Source organism: Bufo bufo, chromosome 3, assembly GCF_905171765.1.
Source record: "Bufo bufo chromosome 3, aBufBuf1.1, whole genome shotgun sequence".
Classification (NCBI taxonomy): domain Eukaryota; kingdom Metazoa; phylum Chordata; class Amphibia; order Anura; family Bufonidae; genus Bufo; species Bufo bufo.
This window is the reverse complement of record NC_053391.1, coordinates 725,504-752,124: the sequence shown is the minus strand read 5'-3', so window position 1 is coordinate 752,124 and position 26,621 is coordinate 725,504. Positions and strand designations below refer to the sequence as shown.

General features: G+C 49.5%; 1 protein-coding gene across 3 annotated transcripts in view; it reads right to left on the bottom strand.

Annotated features, from left to right (window-relative positions):
- The window catches only part of UBASH3A (ubiquitin associated and SH3 domain containing A), a 698,439-nt gene that overhangs the window by 2,313 nt on the left and 669,505 nt on the right, over positions 1 to 26,621 (bottom strand). For 2 of the 3 annotated variants that reach the window (XM_040422705.1, XM_040422707.1), the window contains one exon: positions 20,840 to 20,949. In XM_040422705.1, coding sequence (XP_040278639.1) covers positions 20,840 to 20,949 — 110 coding nt within the window. The remainder of the gene's footprint in view (positions 1 to 20,839; positions 20,950 to 26,621) is intronic. The other variant, XM_040422706.1, reaches the window with a different exon arrangement.

Here is a 26,621-nt window from a genome sequence, read left to right as displayed (position 1 = left end):
CCTGGAGGTAGATATGGTAGCCTCCCCTCTAATCACAGGCCTGGAGGTAGATAGGATAGCTTTCCCTCTTATTACAGACCTGGAGGTAGATAGGGTAGCCTCCCCTCTAATCACAGGCCTGGAGGTAGACGTACCAGCATTTCCTCTCATCACAGACCTGGAGGTAGATAGGGTAGCCTCCCCTCTAATTACAGACCTGGAGGTAGACGCTGCAGCCTTCCCTCTTATCACAGACCTGGAAGTAGATGTGGCAGCCTTCCCTCTTATCACAGACCTGGAGGTAGACGTGGCAGCCTTCCCTCTAATCACAGGCCTGGAGGTAGACGTGGCAGCCTTCCCTCTTATCACAGACCTGGAGGTAGATAGGGTAGCCTCCCCTCTAATCACAGGCTTGGAGGTAGACGTGGCAGCCTTCCCTCTTATCACAGACCTGGAGGTAGACGTGGCAGCCTTCCCTCTTATCACAGACCTGGAGGTAGATAGGGTAGCCTCCCCTCTAATCACAGGCCTGGAGGTAGACGTGGCAGCCTTCCCTCTTATCACAGGCCTGGAGGTAGATATGGTAGCCTCCCCTCTAATCACAGGCCTGGAGGTAGATAGGATAGCTTTCCCTCTTATTACAGACCTGGAGGTAGATAGGGTAGCCTCCCCTCTAATCACAGGCCTGGAGGTAGACGTGGCAGCGTTTCCTCCTATCACAGACCTGGAGGTAGATAGGGTAGCCTCCCCTCTAATTACAGACCTGGAGGTAGACGCTGCAGCCTTCCCTCTTATCACAGACCTGGAGGTAGACGTGGCAGCCTTCCCTCTTATCACAGACCTGGAGGTAGACGTGGCAGCCTTCCCTCTAATCACAGGCCTGGAGGTAGACGTGGCAGCCTTCCCTCTTATCACAGACCTGGAGGTAGATAGGGTAGCCTCCCCTCTAATCACAGGCTTGGAGGTAGACGTGGCAGCCTTCCCTCTTATCACAGACCTGGAGGTAGACGTGGCAGCCTTTCCTCTTATCACAGACCTGGAGGTAGACGTGGCAGCCTTCCCTCTTATCACAGACCTGGAGGTAGATAGGGTAGCCTCCCCTCTAATCACAGGCCTGGAGGTAGACGTGGCAGCCTTCCCTCTTATCACAGGCCTGGAGGTAGATATGGTAGCCTCCCCTCTAATCACAGGCCTGGAGGTAGATAGGATAGCTTTCCCTCTTATTACAGACCTGGAGGTAGATAGGGTAGCCTCCCCTCTAATCACAGGCCTGGAGGTAGACGTGGCAGCGTTTCCTCTTATCACAGACCTGGAGGTAGATAGGGTAGCCTCCCCTCTAATTACAGACCTGGAGGTAGACGCTGCAGCCTTCCCTCTTATCACAGACCTGGAGGTAGACGTGGCAGCCTTCCCTCTTATCACAGACCTGGAGGTAGACGTGGCAGCCTTTCCTCTTATCACAGACCTGGAGGTAGATAGGGTAGCCTCCCCTCTAATCACAGACCTGGAGGTAGACGTGGCAGCCTTCCCTCTTATCACAGACCTGGAGGTAGACGTGGCAGCCTTCCCTCTTATCACAGACCTGGAGGTAGACGTGGCAGCCTTTCCTCTTATCACAGACCTGGAGGTAGACGTGGCAGCCTTTCCTCTTATCACAGACCTGGAGGTAGATAGGGTAGCCTCCCCTCTAATCACAGACCTGGAGGTAGACGCTGCAGCCTTCCCTCTAGTCACAAGCCTGGAGGTAGACGTGGCAGCCTCCCCTCTAATCACAGGCCTGGAGGTAGACGTGGCAGCCTTCCCTCTTATCACAGACCTGGAGGTAGATAGGGTAGCCTCCCCTCTAATCACAGGCCTGGAGGTAGACGTGGCAGCCTTCCCTCTTATCACAGGCCTGGAGGTAGACGTGGCAGCCTTTCCTCTTATCACAGACCTGGAGGTAGATAGGGTAGCCTTCCCTCTAGTCACAAGCCTGGAGGTAGACATGGCAGCCTCCCCTCTAATCACAGGCCTGGAGGTAGACGTGGCAGCCTTTCCTCTTATCACAGACCTGGAGGTAGACGTGGCAGCGTTTCCTCTTATCACAGACCTGGAGGTAGATAGGATAGCCTTCCCTCTAATCACAGACCTGGAGGTAGACGTGGCAGCCTTCCCTCTTATTACAGACCTGGAGGTAGACGCTGCAGCCTTCCCTCTTATCACAGACCTGGAGGTAGACGTGGCAGCCTTCCCTCTTATCACAGACCTGGAGGTAGACGTGGCAGCCTTCCCTCTTATCACAGACCTGGAGGTAGATAGGATAGCCTTCCCTCTTTTTACAGACCTGGAGGTAGATAGGATAGCCTTCCCTCTAATCACAGGCCTGGAGGTAGACGTGGCAGCGTTCCCTCTTATCACAGACTTGGAGGTAGATAGGATAGCCTTCCCTCTAATCACAGACCTGGAGGTAGATAGGATAGCCTTCCCTCTAATCACAGGCCTGGAGGTAGACGTGGCAGCCTTCCCTGTTATCACAGACCTGGAGGTAGATAGGATAGCTTTCCCTCTTATTACAGACCTGGAGGTAGACGTGGGAGCCTTCCCTCTTATCACAGACCTGGAGGTAGATAGGGTAGCCTTCCCTCTTATCACAGACCTGGAGGTAGATAGGATAGCCTTCCCTCTTATCACAGACCTGGAGGTAGATAGGGTAGCCTCCCCTCTAATCACAGGCCTGGAGGTAGACGTGGCAGCCTTCCCTCTTATCACAGGCCTGGAGGTAGACGTGGCAGCCTTTCCTCTTATCACAGACCTGGAGGTAGACGTGGCAGCGTTTCCTCTTATCACAGACCTGGAGGTAGATAGGATAGCCTTCCCTCTAATTACAGACCTGGAGGTAGACGCTGCAGCCTTCCCTCTTATCACAGACCTGGAGGTAGACGTGGCAGCCTTCCCTCTTATCACAGACCTGGAGGTAGACGTGGCAGCCTTCCCTCTTATCACAGACCTGGAGGTAGATAGGATAGCCTTCCCTCTTTTTACAGACCTGGAGGTAGATAGGATAGCCTTCCCTCTAATCACAGGCCTGGAGGTAGACGCTGCAGCCTTCCCTCTTATCACAGGCCTGGAGGTAGACGTGGCAGCCTTCCCTCTAATCACAGGCCTGGAGGTAGACGTGGCAGCCTTCCCTCTTATCACAGGCCTGGAGGTAGATATGGCAGCCTTCCCTCTTATCACAGACCTGGAGGTAGATAGGATAGCCTTCCCTCTAATCACAGACCTGGAGGTAGATAGGATAGCCTTCCCTCTAATCACAGGCCTGGAGGTAGACGTGGCAGCCTTCCCTCTTATCACAGACCTGGAGGTAGATAGGATAGCTTTCCCTCTTATCACAGGCCTGGAGGTAGACGCTGCAGCCTTCCCTGTAATCACAGACCTGGAGGTAGACGTGGCAGCCTTCCCTCTTATCACAGACCTGGAGGTAGACGTGGCAGCCTTCCCTCTAATCACAGGCCTGGAGGTAGACGTGGCAGCCTTCCCTCTTATCACAGACCTGGAGGTAGATAGGGTAGCCTTCCCTCTAATCACAGGCCTGGAGGTAGATGTGGCAGCCTTCCCTCTTATTACAGACCTGGAGGTAGATAGGGTAGCCTTCCCTCTAATCACAGGCCTGGAGGTAGACGTGGCAGCCTTCCCTCTTATTACAGACCTGGAGGTAGATAGGGTAGCCTTCCCTCTAATCACAGGCCTGGAGGTAGACGTGGCAGCCTTCCCTCTTATTACAGACCTGGAGGTAGATAAGGTAGCCTTCCCTCTAGTCACAGGCCTGGAGGTAGATAGGGTAGCCTTCCCTCTAATCACAGGCCTGGAGGTAGACGTGGCAGCCTTCCCTCTTATTACAGACCTGGAGGTAGACGTGGCAGCCTTCCCTCTTATCACAGGCCTGGAGGTAGACGTGGCAGCCTTCCCTCTTATTACAGACCTGGAGGTAGATAGGGTAACCTTCCCTCTAATCACAGGCCTGGAGGTAGACGTGGCAGCCTTCCCTCTAATCACAGGCCTGGAGGTAGATAGGGTAACCTTCCCTCTTATCACAGACCTGGAGGTAGATGTGGCAGCCTTCCCTCTAATCACAGGCCTGGAGGTAGATAGGGTAAACTTCCCTCTAATCACAGGCCTGGAGGTAGACGTGGCAGCCTTCCCTCTAATTACAGACCTGGAGGTAGATAGGGTAGCCTTCCCTCTAATCACAGGCCTGGAGGTAGACGTGGCAGCCTTCCCTCTAATTACAGACCTGGAGGTAGATAGGGTAGCCTTCCCTCTAATCACAGGCCTGGAGGTAGACGTGGCAGCCTTCCCTCTTATTACAGACCTGGAGGTAGATAGGGTAGCCTTCCCTCTAATCACAGGCCTGGAGGTAGACGTGGCAGCCTTCCCTCTTATCACAGACCTGGAGGTAGATATGGTAGCCTTCCCTCTAATCACAGACCTGGAGGTAGACGTGGCAGCCTTCCCTCTTATCAGAGACCTGGAGGTAGATAGGATAGCCTTCCCTCTAATCACAGGCCTGGAGGTAGACGTGGCAGCCTTCCCTCTTATTACAGACCTGGAGGTAGATAGGGTAACCTTCCCTCTAATCACAGGCCTGGAGGTAGACGTGGCAGCCTTCCCTCTTATTACAGACCTGGAGGTAGATAGGGTAGCCTTCCCTCTAATCACAGGCCTGGAGGTAGACGTGGCAGCCTTCCCTCTTATCACAGACCTGGAGGTAGACGTGGCAGCCTTCCCTCTTATCACAGACCTGGAGGTAGATAGGATAGCCTTCCCTCTAATCACAGGCCTGGAGGTAGACGTGGCAGCCTTCCCTCTTATTACAGACCTGGAGGTAGATAGGGTAACCTTCCCTCTAATCACAGGCCTGGAGGTAGACGTGGCAGCCTTCCCTCTTATTACAGACCTGGAGGTAGATAGGGTAGCCTTCTCTCTAATCACAGGCCTGGAGGTAGATAGGGTAGCCTTCCCTCTAATCACAGGCCTGGAGGTAGACGTGGCAGCCTTCCCTCTTATCACAGACCTGGAGGTAGACGTGGCAGCCTTCCCTCTTATCACAGACCTGGAGGTAGATAGGATAGCCTTCCCTCTAATCACAGGCCTTGGAGGTAGACGTGGCAGCCTTCCCTCTTATTACAGACCTGGAGGTAGATAGGGTAACCTTCCCTCTAATCACAGGCCTGGAGGTAGACGTGGCAGCCTTCCCTCTTATTACAGACCTGGAGGTAGATGTGGTAGCCTCCCCTCTAATCACAGGCCTGGAGGTAGATATGGTAGCCTCCCCTCTAATCACAGGCCTGGAGGTAGATAGGGTAGCCTTCCCTCTTATCACAGACCTGGAGGTAGACGTGGCAGCCTTCCCTCTTATTACAGACCTGGAGGTAGATAGGGTAACCTTCCCTCTAATCACAGACCTGGAGGTAGACGTGGCAGCCTTCCCTCTTATCACAGACCTGGAGGTAGATGTGGCAGCCTTCCCTCTAATCACAGGCCTGGAGGTAGATAGGGTAGCCTTCCCTCTAATCACAGACCTGGAGGTAGATAGGGTAGCCTCCCCTCTAATCACAGGCCTGGAGGTAGACGTGGCAGCCTTCCCTCTTATCACAGGCCTGGAGGTAGATATGATAGCTTTCCCTCTTATTACAGACCTGGAGGTAGATAGGGTAGCCTCCCCTCTAATCACAGGCCTGGAGGTAGACGTGGCAGCGTTTCCTCTTATCACAGACCTGGAGGTAGATAGGGGAGCCTTCCCTCTAATCACAGGCCTGGAGGTAGACGTGGCAGCCTTCCCTCTTATTACAGACCTGGAGGTAGATGTGGCAGCCTTCCCTCTTATCACAGACCTGGAGGTAGATGTGGCAGCCTTCCCTCTTATCACAGACCTGGAGGTAGACGTGGCAGCCTTCCCTCTAATCACAGGCCTGGAGGTAGACGTGGCAGCCTTCCCTCTTATTACAGACCTGGAGGTAGATAGGGTAACCTTCCCTCTAATCACAGGCCTGGAGGTAGACGTGGCAGCCTTCCCTCTTATTACAGACCTGGAGGTAGACTTGGCAGCCTTCCCTCTTATTACAGACCTGGAGGTAGATATGGTAGCCTCCCCTCTAATCACAGGCCTGGAGGTAGATAGGGTAGCCTTCCCTCTAATCACAGGCCTGGAGGTAGATAGGGTAACCTTCCCTCTAATCACAGGCCTGGAGGTAGACGTGGCAGCCTTCCCTCTAATTACAGACCTGGAGGTAGATAGGGTAACCTTCCCTCTAATCACAGGCCTGGAGGTAGACGTGGCAGCCTTCCCTCTAATCACAGGCCTGGAGGTAGACGTGGCAGCCTTCCCTCTAATCACAGGCCTGGAGGTAGACGTGGGAGGTGCAGTGTACTCAAGTTGTGTGTAATAGGTGTTTCTGGTTGATGTAGTGCAATATACACTAACCTGGTACAGCTGACTCTCTGCAAGGGCAGGTATAGGTAAAGATAGTTCGTGACGCCAGTGCCAAGTAAACGGTGGCACGCCGTTTGCGGATGCAGGAATAAATTGAGGAAACGTAGTCTTAAAACAGAACTCCAACTTTAGTAGTTTTGCAAGCAGAGACAATAATGGAAATGCAGTTCCTTAGCATACAGTCGATTTTGCAATTCGGTCGATGCAGGCAATTCAGTTATAGCAGGGTAATTACAGAGTGTTGAACACAGGACTTGCAGCACAGGAGCTTGCACTCTAATTCTGTCTGATCCTGGAATACAGCAATTCTTCACCAAGGCCCATTAACCTAATTCTGGCTTTATATCCTTGGCTATGGCTTCTATAAGTACCTCCTCTGTCTTTCTGAGTACCTCTTGCTTTCCTGATCTTTGCCTCTGTCTCTCTCAGCTTCTGGAAACTTCCTCAGGCTCTAGAAACTTCTGAGCTGTGGTCTAGACTGACTTCTGCACTCCACACTAGATCAGGTTACACTGACTTTCCCTTCCTTGTCTGGCCCTTATATAAACTAGGGCTCCCTAGCTCCCTCTAATGCCTAAGAGCTGGAATGACACCCCTAGCCGGCCTGTACTTGCAAGTTTCATAGCAACAGGGAAATACATGCATTACATTACATGACATTTTATAAAACTGACATATAACAACTTCCCCATAATTAGGAGGGACGACAGCACACCAAGTGACCTTTTGGTAGTGACGGGTATTACAGTTCCCGTACACTACATACCCCACTGCTTTAAGCTGAGTACGACCTCGTACTCCATCATGGGTCGCCCAACTGGAATCTCTACCTGAAATAGAAAATAGAGACATGCAGGCATACATACATGTAATTCATCTGCATTTACATTTACATCAGGTCCAATTGGCAAAGGTGAAGGGTAGTGACAAGGGGCGTCGTTCTCTTCTCTCAGGATAGTGAATGGAACGGGGGCGCTGACCTGGCACAGCGTAACATTATAACCAGGATAGTCCATGACAATGAATAAGTCCATGATAAAACAGTAGAAAACGGTATAAAAGTTCTTGGAGGCTCAAATAACAAACATGAGTCCGTACCCAGGTTATTTCTTATTAATCACAGAGGCTCTCATGCGGTGGAGTCCATCTCTGGGCACATTTCCTTAGTATGAAGTTGCACAATAAAATGACAGCATAATAACGGAACTACCCAGGGGTTTCCTGTGGGTGTAGCACAGGCAAGGGCTCACGTGGGGGAGTCCATTCTTGCGCACAAATGTCCAACAAGGTATTGCCCGTGGCAACTGTTTGGGAGGAGACACCACCAGAATAATCAAAGTCTCCTAAACGGACTGGCGGACGTCCCCTGGTCATCCGGGTAGACCTTCTCAACACAGGGGTCTCCTCTTCCCTTAGCAACGAGGTAGAAGGGAGAGGAGCAACAGGAGGGTCTCCATCCGTGAGACCTCGGTCAGGAACAACTGGAACAACAGGAACAACTGGAACAACAGGAACAACAATATCCACTACAGGGGGAACTGGATCCAGGGCATCTTGAACCGGCTCTTCTGGAGGTAAAACTACAGTAGGTGCCGGAGCAGGCACCAGCAAGTTCAACCACGGTGTCAGAAGCCAATGCATGGGATCAGCGTCATACCTGAGATTACTGACAGCCTGCATAGGATCCTCGGGCGGTATTGCTGACTCTGACACAGGATATTCAGATCCGGAACTCTCGGCACTAGGTTCTGGTGTCAGGCAGAGCTTCAACCGGTTTCGGTGTACAATTTGGGATCCCTTGTCTTCCCGGGTGATCTCATAAGTGTGAGTTCCAACATTTGGGATTGCAGTGACAACATAGGGACTTCGCTCCCACTTACTGTCCAATTTGCTGGTACGACGGTTATTCTTTAACCATACCACGGCCCCTATGGTCAAGGGTTCTGCATGGGCTGCCTGATCATAGTCTCTCTGCTGTCGGTCTCTAGCAAGGTCCATACATTCCTGAACAATGGCTTTGGCTGCATCTAATCGCCTTTGGTGCTCAGCAACCCAGTCGGTGTTAGGTAATGGGTTAATGCAATCAGGCACATGTATGTCCAATGAATGATCAGCAGGCAATGTTCCTTGGCGCCCAAACATCAAGTAAAAAGGGGTATACCCGGTGGAACAATGTATGGTATGATTGTATGTGAACATGAGCTGTGGCAACAGACTGGGCCAATCTCCTCTGTTCTCAGGAGGCACGGCCCTCAGCATCTCTATCAAGGTCTGATTCATTTTTTCACATAATCCGTTACCTTGAGGATGGTAGGCCGTCGTCCGGATCTTCTTACAGTTGTGTAAGCGGCACAGTTCATGGAACAGATGGGACTCAAAAGCAGGTCCTTGATCGGTGAGGATCTTTTCTGGACATCCATAGGGCAGGAGGAAGTGCTTCCAGAACATTTCGGCTGTAGTCTTGGCTGTCTGGTCTCTCACAGGCACTGCTACAACAAACTTTGTGAAATGGTCAATAATAGTCATGGCATAAGCATACCCTGAGCGACTAGGCTCCAGTTTTACATGGTCGATGGCGACAAGTTCAAGAGGACGAGTACTTACAATGGGTCTCAGTGGTGCCCTCTGATCATGGTGCTCACTTCGTTTCAAGGCACAGGCTACACACTCTCGACACCACTTCTCCATGTCTTCTCTCATGCCTACCCAGTAAAACCGCTGGCGGATAGTAGCCTCAGTCTTTTGGACCCCAAAGTGACCGGATTGATTGTGGTACATCTCCAACTCCATACCTGCATCTCGTCGGGGTATGAGAATCTGGTGTACTCTTTCGTTGGACACTGGGTCTAGGCTTCTCCGTAGCAATAGGCCCTTTTGTATGAAGAGTTGATGGCGCTGTCTCCACAGTTTGATGAGCTCAGGATCTGCACTCTTACGCCGGATCCTCTCAGGGGCTCTGCCACTAGTAATGAAGTCCAACAACTCACCCAGCACTCTACTTTCAGACTGTAGTTTCACCCACCTTTCTTCTTTAGGATCAGGCCTACTGGAGGGTGAAGGAACTGCAGCTCTGTTATTGGTAGCTCGAGCCTGATCCTGTTGAGCAAATTTGTTATAGAAAGCCGGCATCTCTACATCTTCCCAAGCATCTCGCACATCATCAGGAGCCGTCTCTGTGGGAAGCCTGGATAAAGCATCAGCGTTATCATTAGTGCGTCCAGCACGATACTTTACAGAGAAATTATAGTTGGCAAGGCGAGAGGCCCATCTCTGCTCCAAGGCCCCCAATCTAGCTGTATTGAGATGTGCCAGAGGGTTATTGTCAGTGAATGCAATGAACGGGGTGGCGGCTAGATAATCCTTGAATTTTTCTGTCACCGCCCACACTAATGCCAGGAACTCTAGTTTGAAGGAACTATAATTCTGGTCATTTTTCTCAGCTCCTTTCAGGGAGCGGCTTGCATATGCTATCACTCTCTCTTTTCCCTCTTGGATCTGGGCTAACACAGCTCCCAGGCCTCGCTTGCTACTATCAGTATAGAGATGGAAGGGCTTGCTATAATCTGGATAACCTAACACTGGAGGCTCGGTCAGTTTCTTTTTTAGCAATTGGAACGCTATCTCTCTTTTCTCATTCCACTCAATGGGCACAGGAGTTCTAGGGCTTTTCTTGGGTTGCCCCCTCAAGAGTTCCTGGATAGGATCAGCTATTTGAGCAAAATGGGGGATAAAACGTCTATAGTAGCCGGCAAAACCAAGAAAACTCCTCACCTCTTTGACGGTAGTAGGAACCGGCCAATTACGGACAGCTGCTAATTTATCAGGGTCAGGTTGCACTCCCTCTCCGCTTACTACATGCCCCAGGTATCTTACTGCAGGTTTGAGCAGGTGACACTTGGATAGCTTTACTTTCAAGCCATATTTGATAAGGATTTCAAATACTTCTGCCAAATGTTTCAGATGGTCTTCATATGTTTTTGAGTACACAATGACGTCATCTAGATACAGCAGCACTGTTTCGAAGTTTTTGTGACCCAAACACCGCTCCATTAGTCTCTGGAAAGTTCCTGGGGCATTACATAGCCCGAACGGCATACAATTGAATTCATACAGGCCCATGGGAGTAGTGAAAGCAGTCTTTTCCCTATCTGCAGGGGCCATGGGTACTTGCCAGTAGCCACTGGTCAAGTCCAATGTGGAGAAATAGGCAGAGGAGCCCAGAGCAGTTAGTGACTCCTCAATGCGGGGCAGTGGGTATGCATCTTTGTGGGTTATCTGATTAATTTTCCTATAATCCACACAGAAACGGATACCACCGTCCTTCTTCTTTACAAGGACCAGGGGTGCAGCCCACGGACTACGGCTGTCCCGGATTACATTAGAGTCCTTCATCTCTTGGATCATTTCCTTTACAGTCTGATATGAAGTAGGCGGTAAGGGTCTGTATCTCTCCTTGATAGGAGGATGAGAGCCAGTAGGTATGGTGTGTTGTATGACACTAACCTCTCCATAGTCAGTAGCATGCTTACTGAAGGCCTGGTGGTGCTCCTTGACAAGCTGTATAATCCCTTCTTGTTGATGTTGGGGGGTAGTCTCGTCCCCTACATGGAGCTCTTCCCACCAGGGCACTTGTGGCTGGGTCATCGGCGAACATCTGCTGTCTGCAGCTGGCGGCTTTTCTGTCACTGGAAGACGAATGATGTCTTGGAAGGACACCTGGGACAGCTGGGCAACAGGGCAATGCTTAGTAAGCGCAACAGGATGAGTACTCAGATTAATCAGACGGACAGGTACTTTACCTTGGGAGACGTTCACCAGGCACTTGGCAGCTCTCACATAAGGGTAATCCTCCATCTGGAGTGGTTCCACCAGGGCTGGATAATCTCGGCCTTCGACTCCCAGGACAGCACGACACCACAAAAGAGTTTGAGAATTAGGAGGCAAAGTCACAGGCTTAATATCACGGATCCTGGCAGTACAAATTTCTCCTTTCCCATTAGCAAACCTCTGCTGGGCACTTAACACAGTGATAGTCTTTTGAATCACCCTCCTGGATGCAGAGGAAGCAGTGGGCAAAGTCTGATGTAATACGGCAAGTATTTCTGAATAACAGTTTTTGAAAACATTGGTGCCTAGAATGACAGGATGTCCTCCTCTGTCACCGGCCTGTACTACGATCACTCCCTGTTGAGGCAGGGTTACTTCTCCCACCTGCAGGGTGGGTTCCCAGTATCCATGAACCTTTACTGGTTTGCCATTGCTGGCGATAATTTCCACCCAGGAGTCAGGCGGTTGGGTCAACTGGTTGGTGTCCCAGAACTTTTCAAATGCAGGCAGCTGAATAGTAGTGACCTGAGACCCAGTATCTAATAGGGCTTCAAAGGGGACCCCGTTGATCTCTATATTGATTTTAGGATGGGATCCTACATAACGTGGCATCCAATTTGGATCCTCTGGACCTAGTGTTCTACCTCCCGAGGGGTGGTCCTCAGCCTCAGGGGTTGCCCGTTTAACTGCCAGCACGTGGATTCTGTGTGTCCCAGCTTTTTGCAGTATGTACACACGGGCCGCTTGCGATCTCTATTACGCCTCCCAGGATCCCTGGGGTGAGTCTCTTGGTAAGGAGGTGAGAACGGCCTAGGAGATGACAGGAACTCTTCTTCTGTCATTATGGGTTTTTCCCATTCCTCTATTTTTCTGCACACTTTCTCTAGACTTTTAGTGAGGTGATTTACTTGCTCTGTCAGCATGGCAATAGTATCAGTAGCTGACACTTGGACAGCTTGGCCGGCCTCAGCTCGGTTAGTGACAAGCGGTTTTGGCTTGCAGGCTGATGACTCAGGTGGGGCGCTCAACTCAGGAGATACTGTGGACCCCAGGATCTTTATAGCCAGTTCTTTAAAGTCCAGAAAGGCACTGTTAGGGTGCTGGGCGGACAGCATCTTTAATTGGGTCCTTATTTGTTCACTAGACACCCCGTTGATAAATTGTTCCCTCAGGGTCTGGTCCCGGTTATCAGCCTCTTTGGGATCTATCTGGATTACAGCCCCTAAAGCCTCCTGCAGTGATAGGGCATAGTCACGGAGGGACTCACCGGACTTCTGTTTCTTGCCAAAGAAGTGCATCTTTATCTCTGAGGCAGTCCTAGTTTCAAAAGTGGCTCTGAGGCGGGTGAATATCTGCTCTAGAGTACTCCGCTCAGTAGCAGGCCAGGATAACACTTCCCTGCGGGCAGCTCCCTCCAGTTGTGCCAGCAGGATTTCCATTTGCTGGTCGGCATTTATAGGGTACAATCGGAATAGTGCCAGCAACTTTTCTTTAAAGTCCCTTAGGGTATGGGTCTCTCCACTGTAGCGGGAGAACCATGGGGCCCCGAAATAGTAAGGCATGGTAAAGGGCATCATGCTGGGGGCTGTAGGATGATTAGGAGCCGCAAGCTCTCCCGGGGCCGGCTGCTCAGGCACTCCTGGCTCTGACATGGTAGTCTATGGAGAGGTGGTCGCTGGCGACTAAAGTGGCCGGTACACTCCCCTTCCCTCTGGTTACAAGTTCTTACCGGTATCGCCGGGCTTGCGCAGGTCAAGTCTCGCGAGATTCCGGACGTCCTGAGACCGCGGTGACGCAGGAGAAGCAGGGCCGCAGCGGTGCGATGATGAAGAGGGGCGGGACTCTGTGTCTTTGCAGGGATCCGCCCACGAATGTCCTCAGCGGCGCGGGAAACTTTACTCCAGGCAGCCGGTGGCCATCTTTAGCAAAACGCTGTCCATTCACTGACAGCAAGCAGGATTGTAAAAAGTCCACAAAACCACATTCCAATGCGGCGATTTTCTTCCTCTGTGTAGCGCAACACTGCACAGCGCTTTTTAGAAGTTTTGGGTACACTTTGGGTATGATTTTCAGTCCACTTGAATAAAACAGGCAAATTGTCACTTTGGTCACAGGCAACTGTATAAGGCACAAAGTTCACGCTTCTTGCACTATAAAGCGTGCGAATCCTGTTCGTGACGCCAAAAGAGAGGTGCAGCGTACTCAAGTTGTGTGTAATAGGTGTTTCTGGTTGATGTAGTGCAATATACACTAACCTGGTACAGCTGACTCTCTGCAAGGGCAGGTATAGGTAGAAATAGTTCGTGACGCCAGTGCCAAGTAAACGGTGGCACGCCGTTTGCGGATGCAGGAATAAATTGAGGAAACGTAGTATTAAAACAGAACTCCAACTTTAGTAGTTTTGCAGCAGAGACAATATAGGAAATGCAGTTCCTAAGCATACAGTCGATTTTGCAATTCGGTCGATGCAGGCAATTCAGTTATAGCAGGGTAATTACAGAGTGTTGAACACAGGACTTGCAGCACAGGAGCTTGCACTCTAATTCTGTCTGATCCTGGAATACAGCATATCTTCACCAAGGCCCATTAACCTAATTCTGGCTTTATATCCTTGGCTATGGCTTCTATAAGTACCTCCTCTGTCTTTCTGAGTACCTCTTGCTTTCCTGATCTTTGCTTCTCTGTCTCTCTCAGCTTCTGGACACTTCCTCAGGCTCTAGAAACTTCTGAGCTGTGGTCTAGACTGACTTCTGCACTCCACACTAGATCAGGTTACACTGACTTTCCCTTCCTTGTCTGGCCCTTATATAAACTAGGGCTCCCTAGCTCCCTCTAATGCCTAAGAGCTGGAATGACACCCCTAGCCGGCCTGTACTTGCAAGTTTCATAGCAACAGGGAAATACATGCATTACATTACATGACATTTTATAAAACTGACATATACCAACTTCCCCATAATTAAGGAGGGACGACAGCACACCAAGTGACCTTTTGGTAGTGACGGGTATTACAGTTCCCGTACACTACACAGCCTTCCCTCTTATTACAGACCTGGAGGTAGATATGCTAGCCTCCCCTCTAATCACAGGCCTGGAGGTTGATAGGATAGCTTTCCCTCTTATTACAGACCTGGAGGTAGATAGGGTAGCCTCCCCTCTAATCACAGGCCTGGAGGTAGACGTGGCAGCGTTTCCTCTTATCACAGACCTGGAGGTAGATGTGGCAGCCTTCCCTCTAATCACAGGCCTGGAGGTAGACGTGGCAGCCTTCCCTCTTATCACAGGCCTGGAGGTAGACGTGGCAGCCTTCCCTCTTATTACAGACCTGGAGGTAGATAGGGTAACCTTCCCTCTAATCACAGGCCTGGAGGTAGACGTGGCAGCCTTCCCTCTTATCACAGACCTGGAGGTAGATATGATAGCCTTCCCTCTAATCACAGGCCTGGAGGTAGACGTGGCAGCCTTCCCTCTAATTACAGACCTGGAGGTAGATAGGGTAGCCTTCCCTCTAATCACAGGCCTGGAGGTAGACGTGGCAGCCTTCCCTCTTATTACAGACCTGGAGGTAGATAGGGTAGCCTTCCCTCTAATCACAGGCCTGGAGGTAGACGTGGCAGCCTTCCCTCTAATCACAGACCTGGAGGTAGACGTGGCAGCCTTCCCTCTTATCACAGACCTGGAGGTAGATAGGATAGCCTTCCCTCTAATCACAGGCCTGGAGGTAGACGTGGCAGCCTTCCCTCTTATTACAGACCTGGAGGTAGATAGGGTAACCTTCCCTCTAATCACAGGCCTGGAGGTAGACGTGGCAGCCTTCCCTCTTATCACAGACCTGGAGGTAGATAGGGTAGCCTTCCCTCTTATCACAGACCTGGAGGTAGATGTGGCAGCCTTCCCTCTTATCACAGACCTGGAGGTAGATAGGGCAGCCTTCCCTCTAATCACAGGCCTGGAGGTAGATATGGTAGCCTCCCCTCTAATCACAGGCCTGGAGGTAGATAGGGTAGCCTTCCCTCTAATCACAGGCCTGGAGGTAGATAGGATAGCCTTCCCTCTAATCACAGGCCTGGAGGTAGATAGGGTAGCCTTCCCTCTAATCACAGACCTGGAGGTAGACGTGGCAGCCTTCCCTCTTATCACAGACCTGGAGGTAGACGTGGCAGCCTTCCCTCTAATCACAGACCTGGAGGTAGACGCTGCAACCTTCCCTCTAATCACAGACCTGGAGGTAGATGTGGCAGCCTTCCCTCTAATCACAGACCTGGAGGTAGATAGGGTAACCTTCCCTCTAATCACAGGCCTGGAGGTAGACGTGGCAGCCTTCCCTCTTTTTACAGACCTGGAGGTAGATAGGGTAGCCTTCCCTCTAATCACAGGCCTGGAGGTAGATAGGGTAGCCTTCCCTCTTATCACAGACCTGGAGGTAGATAGGGTAGCCTTCCCTCTAATCACAGACCTGGAGGTAGATATGGTAGCCTCCCCTCTAATCACAGGCCTGGAGGTAGATATGGTAGCCTTCCCTCTTATCACAGACCTGGAGGTAGACGTGGCAGCCTTCCCTCTTATTACAGACCTGGAGGTAGATAGGGTAACCTTCCCTCTAATCACAGACCTGGAGGTAGACGTGGCAGCCTTCCCTCTTATCACAGACCTGGAGGTAGATAGGGTAGCCTTCCCTCTAATCACAGACCTGGAGGTAGATATGGTAACCTCCCCTCTAATCACAGGCCTGGAGGTAGACGTGGCAGCCTTCCCTCTTATTACAGACCTGGAGGTAGATAGGGTAGCCTCCCCTCTAATCACAGGCCTGGAGGTAGATAGGGTAGCCTTCCCTCTTATCACAGACCTGAAGGTAGACATGGCAGCCTTCCCTCTAATCACAGGCCTGGAGGTAGATAGGGTAGCCTTCCCTCTTATCACAGACCTGGAGGTAGATGTGGCAGCCTTCCCTCTAATCACAGGCCTGGAGGTAGATAGGGTAGCCTTCCCTCTAATCACAGGCCTGGAGGTAGATAGGGTAGCCTCCCCTCTAATCACAGGCCTGGAGGTAGATAGGGTAGCCTTCCCTCTTATCACAGACCTGAAGGTAGACGTGGCAGCCTTCCCTCTAATCACAGGCCTGGAGGTAGATAGGGTAGCCTTCCCTCTAATCACAGGCCTGGAGGTAGATAGGATAGCCTTCCCTCTAATCACAGGCCTGGAGGTAGATAGGGTAGCCTTCCCTCTAATCACAGGCCTGGAGGTAGATAGGGTAGCCTTCCCTCTTATCACAGACCTGGAGGTAGACGTGGCAGCCTTTCCTCTTATCACAGACCTGGAGGTAGACGTGGCAGCCTTCCCTCTTATCACAGACCTGGAGGTAGACGTGGCAGCCTTCCCTCTTATCACAGACCTGGAGGTAGATAGGGTAACCTTCCCTCTAATCACAGGCCTGGAGGTAGACGTGGCAGCCTTCCCTCTTATCACAGACCTGGAGGTAGATAGGATAGCCTCCCCTCTAATCACAGGCCTGGAGGTAGACGTGGTAGCCTTCCCTCTTATTACAGACCTGGAGGTAGACGTGGCAGCCTTCCCTCTTATCACAGACCTGGAGGTAGATAGGGTAGCCTCCCCTCTAATCACAAGCCTGGAGATAGATAGGATAGCCTCCCCTCTAATCACAGGCCTGGAGGTAGACGTGGCAGCCTTCCCTCTTATTACAGACCTGGAGGTAGACGTGGCAGCCTTCCCTCTTATTACAGACCTGGAGGTAGATAGGGTAGCCTTCCCTCTTATCACAGACCTGGAGGTAGATATGGTAGCCTCCCCTCTAATCACAAGCCTGGAGGTAGATAGGGTAGCCTTCCCTCTAATCACAGGCCTGGAGGTAGATAGGGTAGCCTTCCCTCTTATCACAGACCTGGAGGTAGACGTGGCAGCCTTCCCTCTAATCACAGGCCTGGAGGTAGATAGGGTAGCCTTCCCTCTTATCACAGACCTGGAGGTAGACGTGGCAGCCTTCCCTCTAATCACAGGCCTGGAGGTAGATAGGGTAGCCTCCCCTCTAATCACAGGCCTGGAGGTAGACGTGGCAGCCTTCCCTCTAATCACAGGCCTGGAGGTAGATAGGGTAGCCTTCCCTCTTATCACAGACCTGGAGATAGATAGGGTAACCTTCCCTCTAATCACAGGCCTGGAGGTAGACGTGGCAGCCTTCCCTCTTATTACAGACCTGGAGGTAGATAGGGTAGCCTTCCCTCTTATCACAGGCCTGGAGGTAGATAGGGTAGCCTCCCCTCTAATCACAAGCCTGGAGGTAGATAGGATAGCCTTCCCTCTTATCACAGGCCTGGAGGTAGATAGGGTAGCCTTCCCTCACTGACCACTGAGGAAGGGAAAGCGAATCATCCCGAAACGCGTCTGGTGAAACAAGTGGACGTACCTGCAACAAAAGTCCTCCTGTAAACTGTATGGCCATACAGAAAGAATCTTGAAGAAAAAGGAACAAATATATTTCCCTTCGATTCTTGTATTCAAAGATATTCGCGGTATACAACATGTGAACTCCCGCGATCTTTTGAAGCTACTCTCGCAAGATTTGAACTTGCTTGCCTTGAGGAGAGCAACGAGCACGCCGGCAAATACTCGGAGCTCCGCACCAAGCGACCGGGAAGTATCTGGACTATACGGTCAGCCAAATACCGATAAAGATTTTACTTTTATTGGCAAAAAGGATATTTAGAGAGAGACTTTAGGTGCAGTGTTACCCGAACTCATTGGATAATATAGGAGTATATTGCGATTTTGTGACAAGTGCAACGTGCGCACCTGAAGTGACATTTCATCTTTCTACCCTTGGATAGAGCTACAGAGGAAGCATACAAAGTATAGGCTGTACAAGTACAATCATCTGAAACCTTTACGTACTATACGCCATCTTGGCTGTTTTATTGTTTTACATATTTTATGGGGATATGTATAGGTATTGTTTAATAAACTTTCTGCATACTTCAATCTGAGACCAAATGCATGAGTGCTCGCTCATCCTATTTATAATATCAGTGCCCACGTCTGACATGTCACGTGTTACATAGCCCCAGAGGTGCATTACCACTTTTGCACCCTGCTACTATCTTCTATGGTTAACCACATGTCATCCTATGCATTTATTTCCAGATCCTGCAAAATGCGTATTTATATTTCTTGTTATGTAACTGTTCACGTGTAATATGCCTGGTTCACCAGCAGATGGCAGCATACATGTGTTGAGGAAGGGTTGAGACGTATGCATATATATCCATGCATGCCTGCAAACACGTGCGGGCATGTATAGTATATATATGCATACATTAACCACCGCATCATGGGGTGATGTGCGCAGATGTGCCAAGCATCTGCGCACGTCTGCCCATGGTGGCCCCTGTGGGAAATATGTGGTCCCTGGAAGCTGTGCCCCCTTATAATCCCCCTTATATTAGTATATACTGTATATGTGCCCCCTTATAGTTAGTATATATTTCCTGTATGACCGTATATATAGTGGCCCTGTATGGCAAGTGGGGACATTTGCATGTCCCCTGTATGTGATGCCCCAGATATATGCGAGGGTGTGTGTATATATAGATATGTGTGTATGTATTTGCACACGTGTCTATGTATATACACTTATGTCAGCATGACAGTATGTATGTGGGCTTATTGCTGCCCATTCATACCCCCGGTGTGAACAGAGTTGTTTAGAGAAAAACTTGTGCTGATAACCTGTAGGATAACGGCTTATTAGCATCTAGTCCCCTTTTGTTCAGGCCCCATACAATCAGACTCTTTGGCACCGTTTGTGAGGGGGCCTTCTAACCAGAGACATCATAACCTGTTTTCCACACCTCTGCCCCATGGCTAAACTACTCTTGGGATTGTAGGAAGGCACACTATGATGTCACATGCCTGAGGAAGGAGGAGGGGGTTGCTTTTGGGCTATAAAACCCCAAACCGGACAGAGGTGCGGGCTCTTGCAACCAGACTAGAATCAGAGACACATGGGAGAGAGCAGCTCCATGATGACCACCTGGAAAAGGCCTACTAACTAACGCTGGAAGGAAGTATCTACCTGTGTAGCCCCTACCTACCCCTCACATCCCCTTATGAACCCTATATCCCCTGACCCCCTACCGCTATATCTCTCCCCTGGTTAACCCTATCACCCCTGGTCCTGTAACCCCTATATTTGTGTCCCTGATGTGCACATTGGGCCCTGATTAACCCTTGCCCCTGATGTGTACCCTGGGCCCTGATTTACCCTTGCCCCTGATGTGTACCCTGGGCCCTGATTTACCCTTGCCGTGTTACTGGACACCCTGATCCCCCAAACCCTTGCCTTATTGTATCCTTGTTTGTACCCCTGATCCTGTGCCCCTGATTGTATTTGTGGTTACACCCCCCTGATGACCCCCACTGTATCTCACCCCTATTACTGTATTAGTGTCTGTGGACTACATACACTCCTGTAGTGCCACCGTGTAACCCTCGTCGTACCCCGTAGGGACAGTGAGTAGTCAGGTGGGGTGGGTTGTTATATACTTGTATGTGTGAACTGTATAGTTAGTTGATGGGTGGAATTGGGAACGTGTAGTGTAGTTTAGGATTGTATATTTGTAGTGCTGTGTATTGTTAGTGTATTGCGTGCTTAGTGTATTAGGTTTTAATAAATACCGTTATATTTGTACCCTTTGTGTAGCGTGTACTTGTTAGCGGTAGCGAGTTAGTAAGGCGCATGCAGTTAGTGTAGTGATTAGTGTAAAGCATAGCGAAAGTATTGTGTTATTATTATATAAAGGTATAAATGGGCGGAGTCATCAATAGATGGCTCCTCCCATTTATGAATGTTAATTATTGATATTTGCATAGATATTAGTGATTAATATTCCCCCTTTACAACATGGCAGAGCAGACTACATAGAATGGAACCTTCTCTCTATTTCTCCCTCTAGGGAGGAGTTTAGCTAGTTAGTTAGAGTGCCCCCTGCTAGGGGAAGGCAGCAGTTTTCCCTGGACAAAGTTAAGTTAGATAGCCAGCCTGTTAGCACAGCAGAGCCAGAGAGCAGCTGACGTAGCAGAGAGGAGTTTGCCTGCCACCGTTAATGCCAACGCCTGCTGGAAACCAAGACAAAGCCTGAAAATCGTTTTGGAGAAAAGTTTATTCAAGTAAAGATGCTGTTCAACTATACAAAAGGTCTGGACTCAATTTATTTCTTCATCTCCTTTATCAACTACCCCTTTGCTCTGCTTCAGGCGACAACGCCTGGGGTCCAGCGTATCCAGGTAGGAGCACCGTGACACATGCAACACCATTAAGGGGCATTTAGGCCACCCTACACCACTCTGGCATTCCTACACTGGGTACCACCACATCACCAAAAGGGGCCCCGTGCAACTGTCGTCACGACAAAACAAGTAACTTTTTCCCACTTAAAAGGGACCCCTAGTGCTGCTGTGCGGTGCAAAAGCTCTGACGAATCCCATGTGTCCCCACACAGAAATGCCCCCAAATACAGTCAGTAGCTTTCATGTACTCCTGACACTTACCTGCGCTGGACCATCCGCTGCACCCTCGCTCTCTGGGATCAAATCCCCCAATATCATCCGGCTTAATAGGATAATAGAAGAACTGGGAGCCACAACCAATATGAGGCGACCTGGGAATAACAGACATGGAAGATATAGCGGTCACGTGTAGACAACCAGAACCACCACACAAGGTAAACAGAGGACTTAACCTTCACCTTGTATAACAAATGGCTCAATGTTCTAAGAAGGCTGGCCTTTCAAATTAGGGGAACTTGTCGGTGTCGGTGCAGTTGTCGCATACCCCCCCGACTTTAGAAAAGAAGGAGGAGGGACACTATGTGCGGCCAGCACTAGGCCACGCCTCTAACTCCGCCCAAAACATAACACCTAATCCCACCGTCCCCTAAATACCCCCACATAGTAATTATTCCCCCTTTATGCCACCAGACAGTAGTTATGCCCAGATATGTGCCCCCTCACAGTAATATGCAGGGGATTGTGCCTCCTCACAGTAATATGCAGAGGATTGTGCCTCCTCACAGTAATATGCCCAGGATTTTGCCCCTCACAGTAATATGCCCAGGATTGTGCCTCCTCACAGTAATATGCCCAGATATGTGCCCCCTCACAGTAATATGCAGAGGATTGTGCCTCCTCACAGTAATATGCCCAGGATTTTGCCCCTCACAGTAATATGCAGAGGATTCTGACCCCTCACAGTAATATGCCCAGATATGTGCCCCCTCACAGTAATATGCAGAGGATTGTGCCCCCTCACAGTAATATGCCCAGATATGTGCCCCCTCACAGTAATATGCCCAGATATGTGCCCCCTCACAGTAATATGCAGAGGATTGTGCCCCCTCACAGTAATATGCAGAGGATTCTGACCCCTCACAGTAATATGCCCAGATATGTGCCCCCTCACAGTAATATGCCCAGATATGTGCCCCCTCACAGTAATATGCAGAGGATTGTGCCCCCTCACAGTAATATGCAGAGGATTCTGACCCCTCACAGTAATATGCCCAGATATGTGCCCCCTCACAGTAATATGCAGAGGATTGTGCCCCCTCACAGTAATATGCCCAGATATGTGCCCCCTCACAGTAATATGCAGAGGATTGTGCCCCCTCACAGTAATATGCCCAGATATGTGCCCCCTCACAGTAATATGCCCAGATATGTGCCCCCTCACAGTAATATGCCCAGATATGTGCCCCTCACAGTAATATACCAGATATGTGCCCCCTCACAGTAATATGCCCAGATATGTGCCCCTCACAGTAATATGCCCAGATATGTGCCCCTCACAGTAATATGCCCAGATATGTGCCCCTCACAGTAATATGCCCAGATATGTGCCTCCTCACAGTAATATGTCCAGGATTGTGCCTCCTCACAGTAATATGCAGAGGATTGTGCCCCCTCACAGTAATATGCCCAGATATGTGCCCCCTCACAGTAATATGCAGAGGATTGTGCCCCCTCACAGTAATATGCAGAGGATTCTGACCCCTCACAGTAATATGCCCAGATATGTGCCCCCTCACAGTAATATGCAGAGGATTGTGCCCCCTCACAGTAATATGCCCAGATATGTGCCCCCTCACAGTAATATGCAGAGGATTGTGCCCCCTCACAGTAATATGCCCAGATATGTGCCCCCTCACAGTAATATGCCCAGATATGTGCCCCCTCACAGTAATATGCAGAGGATTGTGCCCCCTCACAGTAATATGCAGAGGATTCTGACCCCTCACAGTAATATGCCCAGATATGTGCCCCTCACAGTAATATGCCCAGATATGTGCCCCCTCACAGTAATATGCAGAGGATTGTGCCCCCTCACAGTAATATGCAGAGGATTGTGCCCCCTCACAGTGATATGCAGAGGATTCTGACCCCTCACAGTAATATGCCCAGATATGTGCCCCTCACAGTAATATGCCCAGATATGTGCCCCCTCACAGTAATATGCAGAGGATTCTGACCCCTCACAGTAATATGCAGAGGATTCTGACCCCTCACAGTAATATGCAGGGGATTGTGCCCCCTCACAGTAATATGCAGAGGATTCTGACCCCTCACAGTAATATGCAGAGGATTCTGACCCCTCACAGTAATATGCCCAGATATGTGCCCCCTCACAGTAATATGCAGAGGATTGTGCCCCTCACAGTGATATGCAGAGGATTCTGACCCCTCACAGTAATATGCAGAGGATTCTGACCCCTCACAGTAATATGCCCAGATATGTGCCCCCTCACAGTAATATGCAGAGGATTGTGCCCCCTCACAGTAATATGCAGAGGATTGTGCCCCTCACAGTGATATGCAGAGGATTCTGACCCCTCACAGTAATATGCAGGGGATTGTGCCCCCTCACAGTAATATGCAGAGGATTGTGCCCCCTCACAGTAATATGCAGAGGATTCTGACCCCTCACAGTAATATGCCCAGATATGTGCCCCCTCACAGTAATATGCCCAGGATTTTGCCCCTCACAGTAATATGCAGAGGATTGTGCCCCTCACAGTGATATGCAGAGGATTGTGCCCTCACAGTAATATGCCCAGATATGTGCCCCCTCACAGTAATATGCAGAGGATTGTGCCCCCTCACAGTAATATGCAGAGGATTGTGCCCCTCACAGTGATATGCAGAGGATTCTGACCCCTCACAGTAATATGCAGAGGATTCTGACCCCTCACAGTAATATGCCCAGATATGTGCCCCCTCACAGTAATATGCAGAGGATTGTGCCCCCTCACAGTAATATGCAGAGGATTGTGCCCCTCACAGTGATATCCAGAGGATTCTGACCCCTCACAGTAATATGCAGGGGATTGTGCCCCCTCACAGTAATATGCAGAGGATTCTGACCCCTCACAGTAATATGCCCAGATATGTGCCCCTCACAGTAATATGCCCAGGATTTTGCCCCTCACAGTAATATGCAGAGGATTGTGCCCCTCACAGTGATATGCAGAGGATTGTGCCCTCACAGTAATATGCCCAGCTATGTGCCCCCTCACACTAATATGCCCAGCTATGTGCCCCCTCACACTAATATGCCCAGCTATGTGCCCCCTCACAGTAGTTATGTCCAGATACAGTTGTGTTCAAAATAATAGCAGTGTGTTTAAAAAAGTGAATAAAGCTCCAAATCCTTCTAATAGCTTCTATCTCCATCCACACAGATGCATTGGGAACACTACACCTTCTATTCCAAATCAAAACATGAAGAAAAATATATCAAATTTGTGTTGTTCCTCTAAAAAATTTGAAGAAAAGTGAATTTTAGACTGGTCCAAAAAAAATAGCAGTGTTTGTCTTCTTTACAAACTCAGACATTCACTATATAAACTGAGAAATGTCTGTAGATTTTCTTTCCTCTAAATCACTTCACTAATATTCAGTTGTATAACCGCTGGTGCAGCTATAGGTGTAGTTATCGGTGTAGCTATAGGTGTAGTTATCTGTGTAGCTATAGGTGTAGTTATCTGTGTAGCTATAGGTGTAGCTGAAGTTATCTTGCAGCTATAGGTGTAGTTATCAGCGTAGCTAGAGGTGTAGCTGTAGTTATCAGTGTAGCTATAGGTGAGGTGTAGCTATAGGTGAGGTGTAGCTATAGGTGTAGTTATCGGAATAGATATAGGTGAAAATCTAGCTACCGGAGTGGCTATAGGTGTAGTTATAGGTGTAGCTATAGGTGTAGTTATCTGCATAGCTATAGGTGTAGTTATCGGCATAGCTATAGGTGCAGCTATAGGTGTGGTTGCTGTTATCGGTGTAGCTAGAGGTGTAGTTGTAGTTATCGTACAGCTATAGGTGTAGTTATTGGTGAAGCTATAGGTGTAGTTATCAGCGCAGCTTTAGGTGTAGTTGTAGTTATTGGTGTAAATCTAGGTGTAGTTATCGTGTAGCTGTAGTTATCGGCGTAGTTATAGGTGTAGTTATTGGTGTTGCTATAGGTGTAATTGTACTTATCGGTGAAGCTATAGGTGTAGTTGTAGTATAGCTATAGGTGTAGTTGTAGTTATCGGTGCAGCTATAGGTGTAGTTGTAGTTATCAGCGCAGATATAGGTGTAGCTATCAGTGTAGTTGTAGTTATTGTCGTAGCTATAGGTGTAGTTATCGGCATAGCTATAGGTGTAGTTGTAGTTATAGGTGTAGCTTTAGGTGTAGTTGTAGTTATCGGTGCAGCTATAGGTGTAGTTGTAGTTATCGGCGTAGCTATAGGTGTAGCTATCAGTGTAGCTATCGGTGTAATTGTAGTTATCGGCGTAGCTATAGTTGTAGTTATCAGCATAGCTATAGGTGTAGCTATCAGTGTAGCTACAGGTGTAGCTATCGGTGTAGTTGTAGTTATCGGCGTAGCTATAGTTGTAGTTATCAGCATAGCTCTAGGTGTAGTTGTAGTTATCGGCGTAGCTATATGTGTAGTTGTAGTTATTGGCGTAGCTATCGGTGTAGTTGTAGTTATCAGCATAGCTCTAGGTGTAGTTGTAGTTATCGGCGTAGCTATATGTGTAGTTGTAGTTATCGGCGTAGCTATAGGTGTAGTTAGCGGTGTAGCAATAAGTGTAGTTATTGGTGCAGCTATAGGTGTAGTTGTAGTTATTGGCGTAGCTATAGGTGTAGTTGTAGTTATTGGCGTAGCTACAGGTGTAGTTATCGGTGTAGCTACAGGTGTAGTCATCGGTGTAGCTACAGGTGTAGTCATCGGTGTAGCTACAGGTGTAGTCATCGGTGTAGCTACAGGTGTAGTCATCGGTGTAGCTACAGGTGTAGTCATCGGTGTAGCTACAGGTGTAGTCATCGGTGTAGCTACAGGTGTAGTCATCGGTGTAGCTACAGGTGTAGTCATCGGTGTAGCTACAGGTGTAGTCATCGGTGTAGCTACAGGTGTAGTCATCGGTGTAGCTACAGGTGTAGTCATCGGTGTAGCTACAGGTGTAGTCATCGGTGTAGCTACAGGTGTAGTCATCGGTGTAGCTACAGGTGTAGTCATCGGTGTAGCTACAGGTGTAGTCATCGGTGTAGCTACAGGTGTAGTCATCGGTGTAGCTACAGGTGTAGTCATCGGTGTAGCTACAGGTGTAGTCATCGGTGTAGCTACAGGTGTAGTCATCGGTGTAGCTACAGGTGTAGTCATCGGTGTAGCTACAGGTGTAGTCATCGGTGTAGCTACAGGTGTAGTCATCGGTGTAGCTACAGGTGTAGTCATCGGTGTAGCTACAGGTGTAGTCATCGGTGTAGCTACAGGTGTAGTCATCGGTGTAGCTACAGGTGTAGTCATCGGTGTAGCTACAGGTGTAGTTATCGGCGTAACTCTAGGTGTAGTTGTAGTTATCTTGCAGCTATAGGTGTAGTTTTTAGCGTAGCTATAGATGTAGTTGTAGTTATCAGTGTAGTTGTAGTTATCGATGTAGCTCTAGGTGTAGTTATTGGTTCAGCTATAGGTGTAGTTGTAGTTATCAGCGTAACTATAGGTGTAGTTGTAGTTATCGGTGTAGCTATAGGTGTAGTTGTAGTTATCGGCGTAGCTATAGGTGTAGTTGTATTCATCGGCGTAGCAATAGGTGTAGTTATCGGCGTAGCTATCGGTGTAGTTAGCGGTGTAGCAAAAGGTGTAGTTATTGGTGCAGCTATAGGTGTAGTTGTAGTTATCGGCATAGCTATAGTTGTAGTTATCAGCATAGCTCTAGGTGTAGTTGTAGTTATCGACGTAGCTATAGGTGTAGTTGTAGTTATCGGCATAGCTATAGGTGTAGTTGTAGTTATCAGCATAGC